The following is a 15,290-nucleotide window of genomic DNA, read 5'->3' as shown; positions in this document are numbered from 1 at the left end:
ACCTGTGCCTCTGTTGCCGAGGAGGACCGAGGGGGAGGGGCTCCAGCCCTGCCCTGTCCTGGGGGACTCCCTGGCCAACAGCAGAATTTCCTGCTAGTTCCCACGACCTCTTGGAATGGCAGGTGCTGGAAGCAACCTACACTGGGCCAGATGCTGCAAGGGAGGCGTCCTTGGAGGAGGAAGGTGGCGAAGGGGTGTGGGAACCCCCACGTGAGCAGGGGCAGGGTAGATTCTCCTAGCGTGCAGCAGTTTAGCAGAGGAGCTCGGGGACAAGATGCAGGGTGGACGGGGGTGGCGAGGCTTTCCTCAGCTGGGGCTGCCAAGGCTAGTGTAGGGGACCCAGCACCACCCATTTCCAGGACCAAGGAAGGCGGCTGGCGGACTGAGGGCCCACCACCCTGGGGACAGGTGGCCAGGGGCAGGGGGGGCTTCACTGGGTGGGGGGGGGAGCCTGGGAGTGTGTCCTGAGGGGAGCAGAGAGCCTTTGATGGATTTTAAGAGGGGTGGGGTTATTAGGGTTGCCTTTTCTGGAAGTCCATGAGGAGGTTAGTCTGGGGCTAAGTGCGGCTGGGGGCCCATCGGGACGCTGTGGCCTGAGCACCTCCTTCTGGCCTTGGCTTCAGCAAACACCCCCAAGCCCCACTCCCGCTCCTCCACACCGGGAACCCAGATCTATGCCTTCTACCCCAGCACCCACCCCCCAACTCGGTGCCTCTGGAGCCAAGCGAGCGACCAATCACGGATTACAGTGAGAAGCCAGCTGCCCGGCAGGGGGTCCAGCACGATGAGCACAGACAAAGCCGACGACAGCCAGCACTGCCGGGACCCCGGAAGCAGCCTCCCACCCCTGGGTCCTGCCGCCCTCTCTCCGTCCCCCGACATCCATGGTAATTGCTTTATTTCCGCCTAAGCATCCGTTTTGCTTCCTGTGCGTTTGGACCCCTCTGTGTGGCTGTGTGGTCAGAGAAGGACCCCAGGACCCCTGCCCCCAGAGAGGGCCGGATGGGGGCCCTAGGGGGTCTGAGCACCCCGGGAGGGGCCTAGGGGCCTGATCCGGCAGCCCCGATCTGGGCTTAGGGGCTCAGGCTTGACCTCTGTCAGTGGCTTTTTGTGGGAGACTTTGGGGGGGCTGGGGAGGTGGCTCTCCCCACTTTGGTGGGGCAGGTGGGGTTAAGGAGGGTGGCAGACATCCAAGGCCACAGGTCAGGAAATGAGAAGTGGGGTCAGGGGCTCTGTGTGGCTCCTGATAAGCCAGTGCCCCTTCCCGCGGGGGTCACAGAAAGGAAGGACCCTGGGAACCCGAGCTCCCATTGGCCACAAGGTGGCGCCAGATACCACGCCTTCAGGCCACCTGTCCCTTTGAGTCCCCAAAAGGGAATCCCAGGTGCAGGGACTGAGCTCTGCAGGGGTCCTGAGCACAGGGGTGAGGGATGAGACCCTCCACCTGGGAGAGAGAGCCCTGCTTCCCACAGTCAGGACCCGGAGTGGGGGGCTGGAGTGGGGCTGGGGGACACCCTTAACTTTCCCCAAACTTGTCCTTCTCCACTCCTCCCCGTCCGTCCCCCCCCCCCCCCCCCCCCCGCATCACAACCTCTCCTGTGCAGCGTTTGGGGGGAGAGGGGGAGGAAACAGGAAAGAGGGAAGGCAGGGACTGTAGAGACCACAGGACCTTGGCATGGACACCAGGACATGGAGGGGGCTTCAGGCTTCCCTCCTGTTCCCTTTTGCTGGGCTGAGGCTTCTCTCCTTCTACACCCCTCCCCATCTTCTCTGAGAACCCTCTGGCCTCTTTCTTTCTTCCTGGGATGGGAGAAAACCCTCGGTGACTGGCCGGTGGGAGCCTCTCCTCCCCCTGAGGAGCAGGGAGGAGGCACCACCCGGCTTACTCCTGACTCACACCTGCCTGGGGGCAGGGTCAATCCCCAGGTCTGAGTATCTTCCTCCCGGGAGATTACTCAGCCTGAGCCCGGGAGCCATGGAGGCGGCTCTGCTTCTGAACGTGGAAGGGGTCAAGAAAACCATCCTGCATGGAGGGACCGGGGAGCTCCCAAACTTCATCACGGGGTCCCGGGTGAGTGGACCTGGTCTCCTGCATTCCTGCTGTGCCTCTTTTGGCTCTGCCAGAACGGGGCCAGGAGGGCCCTTCCTGGAATCATCAACCCCGAGCCCCTGGGAAACTCGGAAACGGCGCCCACTCGTCGAACGTCTGTGATGCTGGCAAATTAAACTCCGGCGTGGGCTGGGGGAAGGGTTTTGGGAGTTTTCTGATGCCCCAATGTAGAGTGGAGCCCTCAGGGTTCACGGTTCTGTCCACAAATGTCTGGTGGGCCTCCCTGGATAACGGAGTGGCGGGGTCTGTGGCCTCAGATCTAGGGCTTCTGTGAGCCGGGCTCTGAGGTCCGCACGGCTGCCAGGCAGCGGGACAGCCAGTGGCTCGGGGTCCTTGGGGCGGGGGCAAGGGCAGGCAGCGTGGGGTCGCCATGAGGTCCCGGCATCTGGACGGGGTACAGTGTGCTGAGCCCGGAGGGTGCTCCCGCGAGCGACGGTGGGAGGTTGTCTGAGACCAGGGTCCCCTCCGGCCGACCAGGTGATCTTTCACTTCCGAACCACAAAATGCGACGAGGAGCGGACGGTGATCGACGACAGCAAGCGCGTGGGCCACCCCATGCACATCATCATCGGGAACATGTTCAAGCTGGAGGTCTGGGAAGTGCTGCTGACGTCCATGCGGGTCGGCGAGGTGGCCGAGTTCTGGTGTGACGCCATCGTGAGTAGCCCGCGCCCGCCCGCGCGGTCCACGCCTCCAGCAGCCCCGTGACCGCTCTGTGGGGCAAAGTGGGGTGAAAACGAAACCCTGCATCCCTTCCTCTGCCTCTGAGCACATGGAGGAGAGTCACCCCAGACCACAAGCCCCCAGAGTGGCCGTCGGTGTTGTGGTCATCTGGGGGGCGGGGTGGGGTGTGGCACCAGGACCGCGCCCCACACACGGTTACTGGGTCCTGGGGACTTTTGGTCCCTGGTCACTTTCCTGCCCTTCTGCCCGTGCCCGTGAGCCATGTTAAACTATTATCAAATCCGTGACCCTCCTGGGATCGCCTCCTTGTTCTGTGGCCCAGATAGAAATGGCAAGACTCACTTTTTTTTTTTTTAAGATTTTTTACTTATTCGTTTGAGAGACAGCGAGAGAGCACAAGCAGGAGGAACAGCAGTGGGAGAGGGAGAAGCAGACTCCCTGCTGAGCAGGGAGCCGGACATGGGGCTTGAGCCCAGCACCCTGGGATCATGACCTGAGTTGAAGGCAGGCACCCAACCCACAGAGTCACCCAGGCGCCCCCAAGACTCACGGACGTTTAAACAAACATTTCTTTCTTTTTTAAAGATTTTATTTATTTATTTGACAGACAGAGATCACAAGCAGGCAGAGAGGCAGGCAGAGAGTAGAGGAAACAGGCTCCCCACCAAGCAGAGAGCCTGATGCAGGACTCGATCCCAGGACCCTGAGATCATGACCTGAGTCGAAGGGAGAGGTTTAACCCCCTGAGCCACCCAGGCGCCCCTAAACAAACATTTCTTATGGAGACTTTCAAGCATATACAAAAATCGACAGAAAGCGCAGAGAAGTCCCTAATGCCCATCCCCCACACCAGCCCCCATGGCCCCCAGCCAGGCTTGCCTTATCACTCCCCCTCTCTCCCTCATTCCACACAGCTAAACCACACTCCAGACTCCCTACGTTACAGCTGCAAAGACAAATCCGTATCTGTAAAACGGGTATTAAAGTAACATCACCTCAGTGTCATTATTACGTCTTTTGAAAACCCTCATAATTCCTTCAGGCCAATTGTCTCTGGTACTGTCCACATTTCTCTCGCTTTGTGGCCGGCTTGTTCCGATCTGGACCCAAACACAGTCCGTGCACAGGGGCTCCCCACATTCTAGAAAGCTGGCTGCTTTCCATGGGACAGTCCACCATGTTCCTCTCTCCCCACAGTTTCTAGAAATTGTGCTGCCAGCTTCCCACTGGGTGCCCGGTCCGCTGGCCTCTCGCGCTGGGAGTCTCTTCTCACCGTGACTGGCCGACGGGCTCAGATGTCGTGGGCCTGACCAGCCATTGCCGGGCTCCCACTTGGCTTTCACCCAATGGGCGCACCAGCCCTTGATGGCGGCCGCTCCGACCCATCACGGCATCGGGGCCGCTGACCCTTCGAAGGAGCAATTTGGGAGAGATAGAGAGAGATCCGAGTTTGAGCTCTGTGGTCCCAGGAAACCCTTTCTCCCGGAGACACTCTGTGTCGCTCATCTATAAACCCTGTGCCGGGGGCCGGTTGGGGGGACTACTGACATGGTGGCTGCTCGGACGAGCGCTAGCAGAATTTCAGATGCTGATGAGGAGGCATCGGGGGGCAGAGACGGGGAGTGACTTGCTCAGGGTCTGGGTGGGATCCCCGTCCCCTCCCTGCTCTTGGCAGGGGCCACCGTCACAGCACGAGTCAGGCTGCAGAGCTGCCTCCACCGCTAGGGGCGCCCGCTGCCCTGTCCCTCATTTTTTGGCTCCCGGGGCCAACACTGACACTTTGCCCACTGGGGTCCCTGCTGGTCTTGGTCCTGGAGCTTAGAAACCTGGTCAAGGCGTTTTATTCTTTTTTTTTTTTTTAAGATTTTATTTATTTATTTGAAAGACAGAGATCACAAGTAGGCAGAGAGGCAGACAGAGAGAGAGGCTGAGCAGAGAGCCCGAGGCGGGGCTCGATCCCAGGACCCTGAGACCATGACCTGAGCCGAAGGCAGAGGCTTTAACCCACTGAGCCACCCAGGCGCCCCAAGGCATTTTATTCTTAACCGCCCGAGTCTTCTGAAAACGGGCTTCTTCGTGGCTTCAGATGGTTTAATATCTATCGGCTTTGCTTGGTGTGGATGCCCTGCAGGTTTTGGACCCACACGCACCGGTCATGCCGGCGGTCATGCTGCGGCCCGGTAGATGAGGCCTGGCCACCAGCGAGGCCCTGCCCCCGCAGGCTGCATGGTCACCACGCGGGAGGGCTGAGTGCATGGAGGGCTGCCAAGAAAGCCTGGGCTGGCTGACGGATGTGTTGTCTTGGCCGCGTCACAGGAGGGCACTGCCCATCTCGCTAAGCTTCCACCCGTCGTGCGTGTGCCTGGCTGCCAATCTATCTGAAAACATTCACTGGGGACCAGGTGTGGACTCTGCTGTGTGTTAGGAATGAAACCCTAAGTGCTTCCTTCAAGGAACCTCAATTCTTGGAGGAGGAACAAACACTCGACTCTTTCGATGCGGGGCAGCCAGCCCTGACATGAGTAAGGAAGGGCAGACTGCTTCAGGGCCCAGGAGATGGGCACCTAGTGCTTTATGGTCTTGGGGGAGTGTCTCCAAGATGACCTTGAACTGGGTATTGAAGGATGAATAGGAGTTCACCGGGTCTGCATCTAGGGAGGAGGTGGCATCCAGGCCAGGAAGTGCAAGAAGGTTTGGCATGCTTAATTAGGTTAGCCCCTTTCCCCTCCCGGGGCTCCTCTCCATTTAAGAATCCGAGTTTTGGAAAGACGCAGGCAGCCATCAGTGGGATGATCATATTAGGAGGGCCTGGCCTTCCCCTCAGCAGCGTTGCTTGTCACTCCCAGCAGACCCTCCCCCTGGCCAGTCCTCTCTGCATCAGTCTGAAGAGGAAGGGGCTCCCTCTCTTCCTCCCCTGCCCCTAGGGAGGGAGGCAGGGCCGCTCTGGGGCTGGAAGCTTCTGCCCTGCCCCCAGGCAGGAAGTTGGTCTCTATGTGGGATTTTTATGCCGGTGCCCAGGACTGTGAGGCCACGGGTTGCAAACTAAAATTCCACGAGGGGCCCGGAGCTCTGGCTGACTGTGGATCGTCTGCCTCATCCGAAGGGGCAGCAGGTCCTCAGCTCCACCTGGATGGTCTCCTGGTGAGCTCCCCCATATTTGAATGTTGGTTAAGTAGTTGATAACAACTCTGCAAGGTGAATGATCAGACAAAACCAGTCTGCGAGCTGAGTATGGCCCATGGCCCAGAGTTTGCAGACTCTCCCATAGCGACAGATCCACAGGCAGAGGGAGACTTGGTGTGGGGGTCCCAGGGGCCCCTGCCTCCGTCACAGGTGCGGTCTTGGTCCCCAGGGCCAGAGGTGAGCTCCACGGAGCCCCACGTGTGGCTCTGGCTGGTCTGCGGTCCCCAGCCAGGCAAGCTGGCCTCAAGACTGACACAGAGCTGGGACTCCTATCCTCCTTGCTCCCTCCCTCCCAGGGGCTGCCACCCCGCTGGTCGTGGGACTCGCCTTCCTCCTCTCTCCTGGATATTTTTCAGCTCGTGGCGGCACCCCCAGCCACAGTGCTGCCCTGGGGGGGAGGCTCTGCAGGTGCTAGGGTGTGCGTGTGTCATGGGGCAGAGTCTTTACCGGAGGTCCTGCCCAGGCAGCCACCTGGCCCTGGGGCCCAGTTGCTCAGTGCACTTGCTGGGATGCAGGACATGGGGGCTGCCTGGAGGAACAGCTGCTCCTGGGGCCTCTCCCGACCTCAGGTCAGCCTTGATCCCCGGGGGATTAACCACCATCTGGCCTTCTTCCTAATGAAGGAGCCTCAGCAGGGCATTCTGGGCTAATCCTGGCTGGTGGGGGCAGGGCGGGCTGACCTTCACCCCCATGCTGGTGACTTGGAGGACAGGCTGAATTGTTTCTGCCCCTTCAGTTCCTGGAGCTGCCACCAGGGCTCCTGAGATGCCCCGTTTCTGGACTTTCTGAGCAGAGGGGGGCTGTTTCTGGACTGTCCCAGCAGAGGGGGCTCTCGGGCACAGCTCACAGGTGGGGCAGCTGAGGCCCAAGGGGCTGGTTTTCTCAGCCCTCTTCCTCTTTGAGGTGGCAAGCCCCGTGCCCAGTGCAGGGAGAGGCTGGGACGAGCGGGGCCTACCCCCGTGCCTCCTCTAACTCACGTCAGCTCCATGACCCCAGGTGCGGCCGAAGGGGCCGGAGCTCAGACAGATGCCCAGGTTCCCTGCTGATCAGCAGTTCCCCGGGAATGCCAGGCCGGCCCTCTGGCCCCTGGAGCCCGCACCTTTCCTTCCTCCCCACACTTCCCTCCCCACAGGTCACCAACCCACGGGCTCAGGCCTCCCCGGGAGAGAAATGGGTCAGGGCTGAGCACAAGGGCCAGGAAAGGTGAGAGCATGCCCCCTGGAGCCGGGCGCGAACCTGGCCTGTGTCGTTTCCTAGCTGGGTAACCTTACGCGACTGGCTTCATGCCTCTGGGCTCCAGTCTCCCACCTGTGGAGTGGGGATAAGGGCCTCCCTCGCTGGGGCCTGTGGAAGGGGCTGACAGAGGAGCTGGGAGAGCACTTGGCCTGGAGCACAGAGCGCCAGTCCTTCCGGGGGCCTGTTGGGAGTGAACAGCAGCTACAGCCCAGGCCGGCGAGGCTGCAGCAGGACTCAGAGCGGGCTCCGAGCACGCAGGCCAGACGCCATCCGCCGTCTTTCCCCCCAGCACACAGGGGTCTACCCCATCCTGTCCCGGAGTCTGCGGCAGGTGGCAGAGGGCAAGGACCCCACGGAGTGGCACGTACACACGTGTGGGCTGGCCAACATGTTCGCCTACCACACGCTGGGCTACGAGGACCTGGACGAGCTACAGAAGGAGCCGCAGCCTCTGATCTTCGTGATAGAGCTGCTGCAGGTGCGCCCGGGGGCGGCAGGGGCAGAGGGCTGTCCCAGGCTCAGAGAGCACGCGGTGTGGGGAGCCTCCCCTTGCTGGTCCTGGGCATCACTGCCTTCTCTCTAGAGCATGAGAGGGCTCCTAAACCATTGCCGCGTTTGTGGGGTTGTGGGAGAGGGTCCGGCCTGGGTTGGGACTCAGGTTATGGCCAAGGATGAGGTTCAGCTCGACGGCTACATGGGTGAACAAATAAGGGAATGGTGTCAACAATAGGGCCTTTGCGGGCCTGCTAGGGCAGTTGTGCGGTTTGTGCACTGCACAAGGGCCTCACTCTAAAGTGTTCATTTTAGACCTCGTATATCTGAACTTTCATGACGGCAATTTCTCAGCAGGTGGCAATAATGTCTTGTTCTAGCCAAGTGAGTATAGAGACCACCTTCTGAATAGTGGAAGTCCAGTGTTGACAAGGGCTGTCTGTCCCTAACTTGCATAAAGGTGCTGATTTAGGGTGGGCTCGGCCGTGGCTTCCATCCCCTATGCACGTGGATGTGACCAGCAAGCATGCTTGCGGAGAAGGCAGAGGAGGCGGGTCTCCAGCTGCGGGGACGCGGGTCCCCAGGTCCCCGCCTCACCCGCCTGCCGCTGTCGGGCCAGGTGGAGGCCCCGAGCGAGTACCAGCGGGAGACGTGGAGCCTGAACAACCAGGAGAAGATGCAGGCGGTGCCCGTCCTCCATGGAGAAGGGAACCGGCTCTTCAAGCTGGGCCGCTACGACGAAGCCTCCAGCAAGTACCAGGAGGCCATCGTCTGCCTGAGGAACCTGCAGACCAAGGTGGGGGGCTGCCCGCGCGGTCAGGGTGGGGGGACGGTAGCAGGGGCGGGAGGCAGGCGGCCCAGCTCACGGCGGACCGGTGTCCCCCCCCCCACCCGCGCAGGAGAAGCCCTGGGAGGTGCAGTGGCTGAAGCTGGAGAAGATGGTCAACACCCTGATTCTCAACTACTGCCAGTGTCTGCTCAAGAAGGAGGAGTACTACGAGGTGCTGGAGCACACGGGTGACATCCTGCGGCTGCACCCAGGTTTGGCGTGGGGCTGGGTGGGGGGGGCCGGCAGGTTCACGGGACGGGGTGAGGCGGGGCGGGTCGGGCAGGGCCAGCAGGTGCGAGGGGCGGGGTAGGCAGGGCCGGCAGGGCCAGCAGGTCCGGGGCAGGGCCCCTGAGGGAGGCTTTTGCGCTCATGCGCTGGGACTCGCAGGCAGCAGGTCTGCACGCTGGTGCGCCGGCAGCTGGTGCGGCTGGTGGGAGCAGTTGTTTGTGAGCGAGGTGTGGGGGGATGGTCGTGCAGGGCGGAGTGACTGCGGGTGGGCTGCGACATCGCTCTTCTGCTGTGCGCAGGGGGCTGGGCTCCCCGTGCTCCTCAGCTCCTTCAGTGCCCCAGTAACCTGTGGGGGCGGGGGCGGGGACGGGGGCCTGAAGCCCAAGCCTTGCGGGGACTGGGTAGAAGGTTATGGGTTTGGAGTTGGCTCTGGGCCCGGCGGGGTCCCTGCAAGGGAGGGGAGTAGGTTCTGCTCTTGCTGCTCTCACCCACATGTACAGCCGAGGAGGTGGCCCACGGGGCACAGAGAGGTTAAGGACCGCGGTCAAGGTTAAGAGTTTGTCAGCGGTGAGGCCGCCCCTGGAGAGGGTCAGCAGGTGCACTATTGTCCTCCCCTCAGGGATCGTGAAGGCCTACTACGTGCGGGCCCGGGCTCACGCGGAGGTGTGGAATGAGGCGGAGGCCAGGGCGGACCTTCAGAAAGTGCTGGAGCTGGAGCCGTCCATGGGGAAGGCGGTGCGCAGGGAGCTGAGGCTTTTGGAAAACCGCCTGGAGGAGAAGCGGGAGGAAGAGCGGCTCCGCTGCCGGAACATGCTGGGCTAGGGCGCGGAGTGGGCTCCCCCGGCCTCCCCTGGCCTCCCCTGGGTACTTCTGTAGCTGTGCACGCTTCCTCTAAAATGCTCTCGGGTCCGTGCCACTCCCTTCTGGGCAGGACAACCACTGGAACTTTACTCTCCCCCCCGCCCCGCCCTAACACCCGGCTTCTGTCCGTAGTCAAAATTACGTTTTTTGTTCTTTGTCTGAAGCCTGACTAAAATGAAAAAAACAATAAACAGTGTAAGTAAGTTTCCCCCACAGGCCCCACGTGGCACTGTGATTGTGGTTCTTTCTCTGTGGTCCCCAATCCATGGGCCCAGGGCCTCCAGAATGAGGCTGTTCCTGGTGGTGGGAGTGGCCGCGAACACTGTGATGTTCTCTTTCTTTCCCCTCCTTTGTGTCACCGGGAGGTCTGAGGTATCGGTCCCCCACCCCTGCCCACAGAGGAAAGAGGGTTGATGTTTGGTGGGTTCTGCTTGTGGCTAAGGGCCGCCTGGCGGGCATTGGGGGGCGGCCAGCATGGCCCGGTGGGAGGAGGTCAGAGCAAGGGGATGCTTCGAGCTGGGGAAGCCAGAGCGGGACAGTCGCCTGCCTCCCGATGGCCACAGGAGGCTGGACAAGCAGGGGCCCCAGTGGGGGGCAGAGGCAGAGGACCGGGAGCTCTGGCCCAAGGGCTCCCGGGCCCCACGCTCCTTTCCATTTCCTGCGTGCACCTTCCTTTCCTCTCTTCTGAGGTCCATGAGGACCTGCCCCCAAATGTGGTCCCCCCCAGCAGGACTGATTGCCGAGTGTGTCCCATGACCCTGCCTGGTCCGCTGTGCAGACCAAATGGTTATCCCAACCGTCTCCCCTCCTGATGTCCCCGGACCTTTGCAAGCCCAAGAGAGAAGAGGGGCAGGGCCAGGACACGGAGGGCTGTGTGGCCTTAGTGCTTCTGGTGGGGATGGCCCCAGGCAGCTGGAGACCCCTCCCCTCATCACAGAGTCCACAGGGGTCCCTCCAGCCACGCCATGCAGTGGATTATCAGTCACTTTTCCACTCTCTTCTTTCTAGGCCCGCTCTCCCCCAGCCCCGCCGGCCCCCAGCCTGTGCACCTGCCCTTTTTGATTTTACAGTAGACACAAGGCCAAGGGCAGGACGACCGGACCCTTTCCAGGAACCATCTCACACCCCATCTGACTAGTGCGGGCTTTGGGGAGCAGCCCTGGGGCCCCCGTAACATGCGGCTGCCCACCCGGGAACCTCTGGCCTCTATATCTGCTTCCCCACCTCCCGCAGCTTCTGGAGGCTGATGCCCTCCTGCCTCTGAGCCCCCCCGGGCGGCCATCGGGTCCCCCGCCTGCCTGCGCCCTCCAGCCTCCCTCTCGCCAGCATCCTCCTATTGTGCCTGCTCGCCCGAAGCATCGGCGCGGTCTCCCCACTCAGCACTCTTAGCTGGGTCACACGGCAGGTCCCTCTGCCACAGCGGGTCTCCTGTTCACGGGCTCTGGGGATTAGGCCGCTGGCCTCTTTGGGGAAAGACTGTCTTCAATCTCACCTGTACCGCATGGCCCAAGCGTAGGGGGCATCACTTTGTCCACACAGTCTGGGGGCCCCTTCCCTGACCCTGCCCGCTGAGGGCTCCATGGAAGGTCAGGCCGAACCTCGTCTTCCTGACGCACATGGGCAGAGCTCCTCACTTCGGGTCGTCGTCAGCGCGAGAATCTGATGAACAAAGACTCTTGCTTTGCCTCCCGCTACCAATGCAGACAGCGTCAGAGGACGTACTGGGCGTCTGTCTCTCCCCAGCAGTCTCAAGGCTGGCGGCCGCTGTGGATGGTGTGGTCCCGGGCAGATGGCCCGTTGTACCCATGTGGGTCGGTGTCAGCCACCAGGACAATGCCCGCTGCGGACAGGGCCCAGGAACACCGGCTGAACCAGAGCATCTCTTTGCGGAGAACATCTCTGCTCTCACACGCGCAAAGGCCCTCAGAAATGTCACCCCGACCTCTCGCTTTGTGGATGGGGAAACTGAGGCCCACAGATGAGGACGGGCATAGCCAAGGTCACTGCGGTAGTCACGGACAGAACCCGGGCTGGGGACACTTGTCCACACTGACCGGGGAGCCTTGGGAGGGAGGGAAGGAGGGCCCTGTGCTCCAGCACAGCAGAGGGGCTGGGGGAGAGACTCGGGGGACGGGGTCAGGTGTCCGAGCCTGGGGTCCCTGCAGCGGCTCATGTGGCTGGGGAGTACTCCCGCCACGTCCTCCCTGGTGGCCCCGAATCCGGAAGCAGAGTCTGATGAGGGCCCCGCGCAGAGAAGGGGGAGGAGGCAGGAGGAGGGAGGGGAGGAAGAGAGAAAGAGCGTGTTTAAGAGGACACGGTGTCCCCTCCCAGCGAGCCGATCTCACGGTCTAACCAGACCCTCCCTCAGGGAAGGGGGGGAGGGAGCCGGGGTCTGCAGCCCCCGCCACCGGGTGCAGAGCGACCTGGAGCCCACAGCCGGGGCACCATGTCCCGCAGATGCCCAGGCGGGAAGGGGAGGGCAGCGTGGTCCAGGCGGCTTCAAATTCAAGCAGCAGTGATGATTCCGAGTTTCCTGGCGGCCACGCCAGAAAGGTAAAGAAGAAACGGGTAATGTTCGTTAGGTCCACTATGAAATGAAACGAGACTGAGACAAAGTGAAAGTTATTTAAAGCTTTATTTTATGATAAGTATTAGAAGTTAGACTGACCAGTCAGGGCCGTCTCTGAAGAGAGTGACCACCCCCAGCTTATAGGCTCAAGAATTGACTGACCGGTCAGGGCCCCCTCCGAAGAGGGCGACCCTTCCCCCTCTTACAGACTACCTTCTATAGAGCAAAAGTCTGGCCACACATAGGTGGCCAATGAGATTGTAGTCATGTTAGGTCACATGCAGGTGGCCAATTGAATTACAATTTACGCTATAGTAGCTGTTTGACCTAATCTATTACTCTGGTCAGAATTGGTGCTCAAGGTTGGCACCCAAACGACGGGGTTTACATTCTTTGGTGGTTAGGGGGAAAGTATGTGTGTTTCTTACTGATTGGATGTCTCTGCCTGGCCCGACTTGTCCTTGTATTCTGGGCTCTGTTATTAGGAACTGGCTGACCATATTGTACTGGTTTCCCAGACTTGCTTCTAAGTAAGTTTCTCTGGGGGAAGGGAGGTAGGGTCAGTTTAAGTTTTACTGCACAAACAACAAAATGGCTTTTAACCAAGATGGAGTCGCTCTGGCTAAATAGGTCCTTCCATGTTAATGTTAATCCAAACAATTTGGTTAACATTTGGCTAATGTTAACCAAAACACTACCGTTTTGCCCTAAAGGAGATGCTTTACGTTTTGTTTCTGACATGGTCTCTGGGGTGATCCTGACTCGGCCGGCGTGTGGTAGTGGTCCCCCGCAGCCCTGCCCCACACACTACAAACTAGACTCCTTCTGGGGCTTCATGTGAACGTGGTCCGACAGTGGATTCCCCTCTGTGCTCTCTCACTGTTAGCGCATAAGCCCGTGGGTACGAGCAGGGGTGCGCTCCTGGTGGCCTTTGCCGGCAGGCGTGGATGGGGCCAGGGTGGGGCCAGGGAGACAGACAACAGAACAAAAGACGCCACCTATCCTCACCGTCATTCTGGTTGTGATGAAGCCCTGTGCAAGGCCGCCAGTCTGCGACTTACTGTTGTGTGTGTTGTGCACTGCACAATCCCGGGGGGCCCCCCTGTTTATCTCCTTGTCATCTTAGGTACATGTAGTTACTACAAATTCCCAGCAGATGTCAGGGAAGTGTTTTGGGGAAGGTGCAGCTTTTCCTAATTTGCTCAGTTGATGTATTGGCTAATGCTGGCCCTGTGTTTCCGCTGGGTGGGCCTGGAGAAGTCAGTTTCTGAGGGCAGGGCCTGAGGATATCCACATCTGACACTGCTCAGTACTTGTCGGCCAGAGCACGCCAGGAGCAATAGACGGCCAGGAATGCCGGGTCCTTCTCTCAGCCAGTAGAACTGCCTCTGGGATGGGTGGCCGGGCTGGGGTGGTGGGTAAGCCAGGACAAGGGCACGGTCACCCCTGCAGACCGGCCCACGAGTGCTGTTGGGGCCTGGGGTCCTGTCCTGAGGGCAGGGCTACTCCCCCTGAGAACTCATGCGTGGCTGGACTCTGGCACAGGACGCAGGCCGGCATCTTTGTGTCCTTTCCGCCACGCCCTTCGACCTCCACTCCCTGCTCTTGTCCGACCACACTGTCCTTCCGGGGTCCAGTAACCGTGCCCCACCGCATTCTGGGGCTGTGCCGGGACCTGGCTGCTGCAGTCTGGGTCCGTTCCCCATGGATTCCCTGCGTCCTGCCCACAGCTCGGTCAAGTCCCCTCGAAGAACCTTCCTCAAGCTCCCCACACTGATGGTGCTTTGGGATCCCAGCCAAACCCCAGCTGATGTGCTCAGCCGGCCAGTTCAGTCTTCCCAACGCCGCGCTGAGTGGGTTTCTCACCCTTTCCGCACCCCTGCCTCCATATAGTGTTCGCAGAACTTGAGCGTGGGACAGTTTAAGTGACCTGCCCACGGCTGCCCGGCCAGGTCCCCGCAGAGCTGGGATGGGAAGCAGAGCCGACTCTCCGACCTCAGTCCTGGCCCCAGGGCTGTCCCTTTGTGAGGCATTCGGCTTCTGGATGGTGACCGTCCTCCACAGTCCTCCTGTCTCTGACACCGGGGTCCCTACGGCCATCGATTGGGTTGTCGGATGAAGGCCGAGCACGGCTGTCACGCATTAGCCACAGTGGTCACACCAGGTTCCCAGAGACTGCTCGGTGTATCGGCACCGAGCGGAGGGCCAGTGCTGTGGCCTGGGGTCACCTCCTCGCACGCCTGGGCCGCACCCCAGCTGCCCCAGCTCTCCGCGGGCCTCCTGGGAGCCCGTGTTCCGGTGCCTCTGTTTTCTGGGTCTCGATGAACCTGAATTTTCTCCGCCTGCTGGAGCCCCAGCAGCTCCTGCCTGCGTGGGAGGAGGGATCCACGGCCTGGAGAAGCCTGATGCATATTTTGTGCCAGTGTGAACCGTGCGACCTTTCACGGGTGTCTCTGTTCCATCATCAATACCGCAGATGGCTGACCCCGAGGCTTCACCCCCTTTACAGGGCTTTTCGGGACCCCCGTGGGGAATTCAGAGCAAGAACAGTGACCCCCGTCTGGAAAGTTTGTATTCACCCTGCAGACAGGTTTGCCTTTGTCTCTTAGAAATGCCTTTTCTTTCCCCAGGACTTGGCATCTGCGGCCGCCCTGCGGGCCACCCTGCCCGTTCCTGGGCCTGGCACCCCCAGGCGCCAGCTCTGGGCTCGCCCCAGAGTCCAGATTGGAGGAGGGAGGGGAGGCTTGCAGCAGGCGGTGCCGGCAAAGAGGCCCCCTCTGATTTGGTGAAACCAGCAGCCACCTCTCCACACGCTCCCTCCCCACCTGCCTCGTGCCTGGTTCCAGCTAATTGAGAACAGCTGCCCGCAGTGGGAACCATTTCTGGCGGAAGGCTGCTGGAGGGGACGGGTGGTTAGCTGGGGATTTAGGGATGGGCTCTCGCGGGCTGGGCTACTTGGCAAGGAGGCGTCCCCACAGTGCAGGGTGAGCAGGGGGGTCTTCGAGACTCCTGGGGAGCGTGCACGCAGCCGGGACCCTGCCGCTGTGGTGGAGAGAGGCTTGTGTCATGTGAGACAGACACCTGCGGGCCTGAGCCCG

At 60.9% G+C, this 15,290-nt stretch overlaps 1 protein-coding gene across 1 annotated transcript; it reads left to right on the top strand.

Moving 5' to 3' along the window:
• The first annotated feature begins 817 nt into the window (after nt 1-817).
• Nucleotides 818-9,584, top strand: AIPL1 (aryl hydrocarbon receptor interacting protein like 1). Its single transcript, XM_045986187.1, has 7 exons — nt 818-887; nt 1,914-2,071; nt 2,588-2,767; nt 7,503-7,691; nt 8,325-8,501; nt 8,605-8,746; nt 9,382-9,584. The coding sequence occupies exons 2-7, from the start codon at nt 1,976-1,978 to the stop codon at nt 9,582-9,584; spliced, it is 987 nt and encodes a 328-aa protein (XP_045842143.1). The 5' UTR covers nt 818-887; nt 1,914-1,975.
• The last annotated feature ends 5,706 nt before the right edge of the window (nt 9,585-15,290 follow it).

This window comes from Meles meles, chromosome 18, assembly GCF_922984935.1.
Source record: "Meles meles chromosome 18, mMelMel3.1 paternal haplotype, whole genome shotgun sequence".
Classification (NCBI taxonomy): domain Eukaryota; kingdom Metazoa; phylum Chordata; class Mammalia; order Carnivora; family Mustelidae; genus Meles; species Meles meles.
This window is presented reverse-complemented; position numbering and strand designations above follow the sequence as displayed.

Bases quoted from the DNA above. Each gene is read 5' to 3' on its own strand.
- AIPL1 (XM_045986187.1), top strand. From the start codon at position 1,976: ATGGAGGCGGCTCTGCTTCTGAACGTGGAAGGGGTCAAGAAAACCATC. The intron at 2,768-7,502 runs GTGAGTAGCCCG...CTTTCCCCCCAG, and splicing joins AGTTCTGGTGTGACGCCATC to CACACAGGGGTCTACCCCAT. The intron at 7,692-8,324 runs GTGCGCCCGGGG...CTGTCGGGCCAG, and splicing joins TCGTGATAGAGCTGCTGCAG to GTGGAGGCCCCGAGCGAGTA.